Consider the following 2387-nt stretch of genomic DNA (forward strand, 5'->3'; position numbering starts at 1 on the left):
AAACAGCTAGCACATAGCTGAAAAAATACCTAAACCTCAAAATACCTAAAAAAATGAAAAAAAGCAGAACTTAGCCAAAACAGCTAGCATGTAGCGGATATATTAGCTAAACTCCAAAACAGCCGCAAAAACTGAAAACAACCCTAAATTTGCCAAAACTGTTGTCATTTAATTGAAATATTAGTTAAATTCCAAAATGATAAAAAAAGCCTAAATTAGCCAAAACAGCTAGCATGTAGCTGAAATTTTAGCTAAACTTCAAAATACTCTAAATGCCAAAACAGTTCAAAAAGCTAGCAAAATGGCAATTTTTGAAAACGTTAAAACCATAACTTTTTAAAACAATTATGATAGTAATAAATGTAAAAAAGCTAAAGTTAGCCAAAACAGCTCACATGTAGTTGATATATTAGCTAAACTCCAAAACAGCCTAAAAACTGAAAACAACCCCAAATTAGCCAAAACAGCTAGCGTGTCAATATTAGCCTACCTCCAAAACAGCCCCAAAACTTTTAAAAAAGCCAAAATTAGCCAACACAAGTATGCTGCTGAAATATTATCTAAAGTCCCAAAAAACTGAAAAATGCTTAAATTTGCCAAAACAGCTAAGCTGAAATAGCTAAACTCCAAAATATCCTAAACAATCTTAGGAAATGCCAAAATAGTCCAAAAAGTTAGCATAATACCAAATTTTAAAACTTTAAAATTGTACATTTTTAGCATAATTATGAATAATAAAAACAGGAATATTATTCCAGAATAAATCAACTTAAATCTGAAATAACTTTCAATATTTTACTCTACATAAAAATATATTTTTTCAAATTTATACAAGTTAAAATGACTTTGACACATTTGTTCTAGAGACTCCATGAGGTTTTGATGTCGGCCTATTAAGCTAAACGAAGCTCAGATAATCATCTCCTCCTCTGTTTGTCTCATCAGGAGACAGACCTCGGAAGCTGTATGCAGAGAGAGCCCTCAACCTGCCCTTAGGAGCAGAGCTCATTACAGGAAACATGTGGTACGCTGGGAAATCCCTTCACTTCTCTCTTGCCCTTTACGCTGTCTCCTTCGACGTGCAGTGAGCCTTCATCCCCTCGTGTCTTTGTCCAGTGACCTCCTGTCAACTTCCTCCAACTCGGAGTGTCAGGACGGCGTGGCGGGGGGACACAACGATTGCCCTTTCCAGCGGCGCATCATCCCAGCACACAGGCTGAGACCTCGGAGGACGCATCCCGAGATTTTCCAGGTACTCGTTTGTCTTTAAGCCCTAGTTGTAACGTACGGGTAGATACTGGCTGTCTGTGGGCATAAAAGGGGTAAACGGGGCATCCACATGAAATATGAAGGTTGTAGAGTCAAAATGTTTATGCACATTTTTCCTACAGGCATGCTGCCACCATCAGGTTGTAGCGGACACTTTATGCTACGTCACAAATACAACTGCCACCGCACAATGGGGAGGTCGATAGGTAGAATCTACAAGATTTCATGTCGTTGTTTGATATTTCTTTGAAAATCATTGTCGTGGTCATGAATGTAGACCCGTGCCACCCAAATCCAGGCCTCGAGGGCCGGTGTCCTACATGTTTTCCAACCAACCAGCCAATGACGCTCTTTTTTTGGCTAAACACACCTGATCCAAGTAATCAGCAGCAGATAAGGCAGGGTTTCTGGAAAACCGGCAGGAGGCCGGGATTTGGGCACCCTTGATGTAGACCATCAAGTGTGGAGAATGGTCTATTTTTCATAAAATCCTGAGCTCCTGATATCAGGGGTCAGAGCTCTGTCTCTCTTTATGGTCACCGGCGAGAGAAGTCTCCAGAGCACTACAACTCCCAGCAACCCCAGCTCACACTCTCTAGATGCCGCTCAGCTGACTCTCATTTGTAAATTACCTGCAGGACGCTTAAGCACCGCACAGAGCCTCACTCAGTGCGAAGTATTGTTTGAGCCACCCTGCCTGCATTACTGAGCGTTTCTGCCTGGACCTGATCTTCTGTTCCTGCTTTATCTCTGATTGCTTGCCTGGACCCTGACAACTCTACTCTCTTCTTTGATGCTCACAATATTTGAAATGCATCCAGGTGGACACTGACCGACGTCAACTTTAAGAAAAAAATCATCCAGTCACTGTAAAATTGTAACTTTTTCTTGAAACTTCTGCAGCTGCTGCCTCCTCCTCACAAATGCTGGCTACTTGTCAAATTTGCTGAAAAACTTGCCACACTTTTGAGTTATGTGACTATAGACTTTGCAACTAGAAGGGTAAGATAGGTGAGATGCAGGTGTGTGGTATAGATTTTTCCTTTTCTTAACCCCTCAGAGTACAGTTTGGGTAGACATCCTACAAACACAGATCAGATACACACTCCATGCATGCA

The 2387-nt window shown here is 41.0% G+C and overlaps 1 protein-coding gene across 1 annotated transcript in view; it reads left to right on the forward strand.

The window, feature by feature from the left end:
* pcnx2 (pecanex 2) overlaps positions 1-2387 on the forward strand; it is a 39662-nt gene that overhangs the window by 10264 nt on the left and 27011 nt on the right. The window contains exons 11-12 of the mRNA XM_024296764.2: positions 946-1024; positions 1117-1252. Coding sequence (XP_024152532.1) covers positions 946-1024; positions 1117-1252 — 215 coding nt within the window. The remainder of the gene's footprint in view (positions 1-945; positions 1025-1116; positions 1253-2387) is intronic.

This window comes from Oryzias melastigma, linkage group LG15, assembly GCF_002922805.2.
Source record: "Oryzias melastigma strain HK-1 linkage group LG15, ASM292280v2, whole genome shotgun sequence".
NCBI lineage: Eukaryota > Metazoa > Chordata > Actinopteri > Beloniformes > Adrianichthyidae > Oryzias > Oryzias melastigma.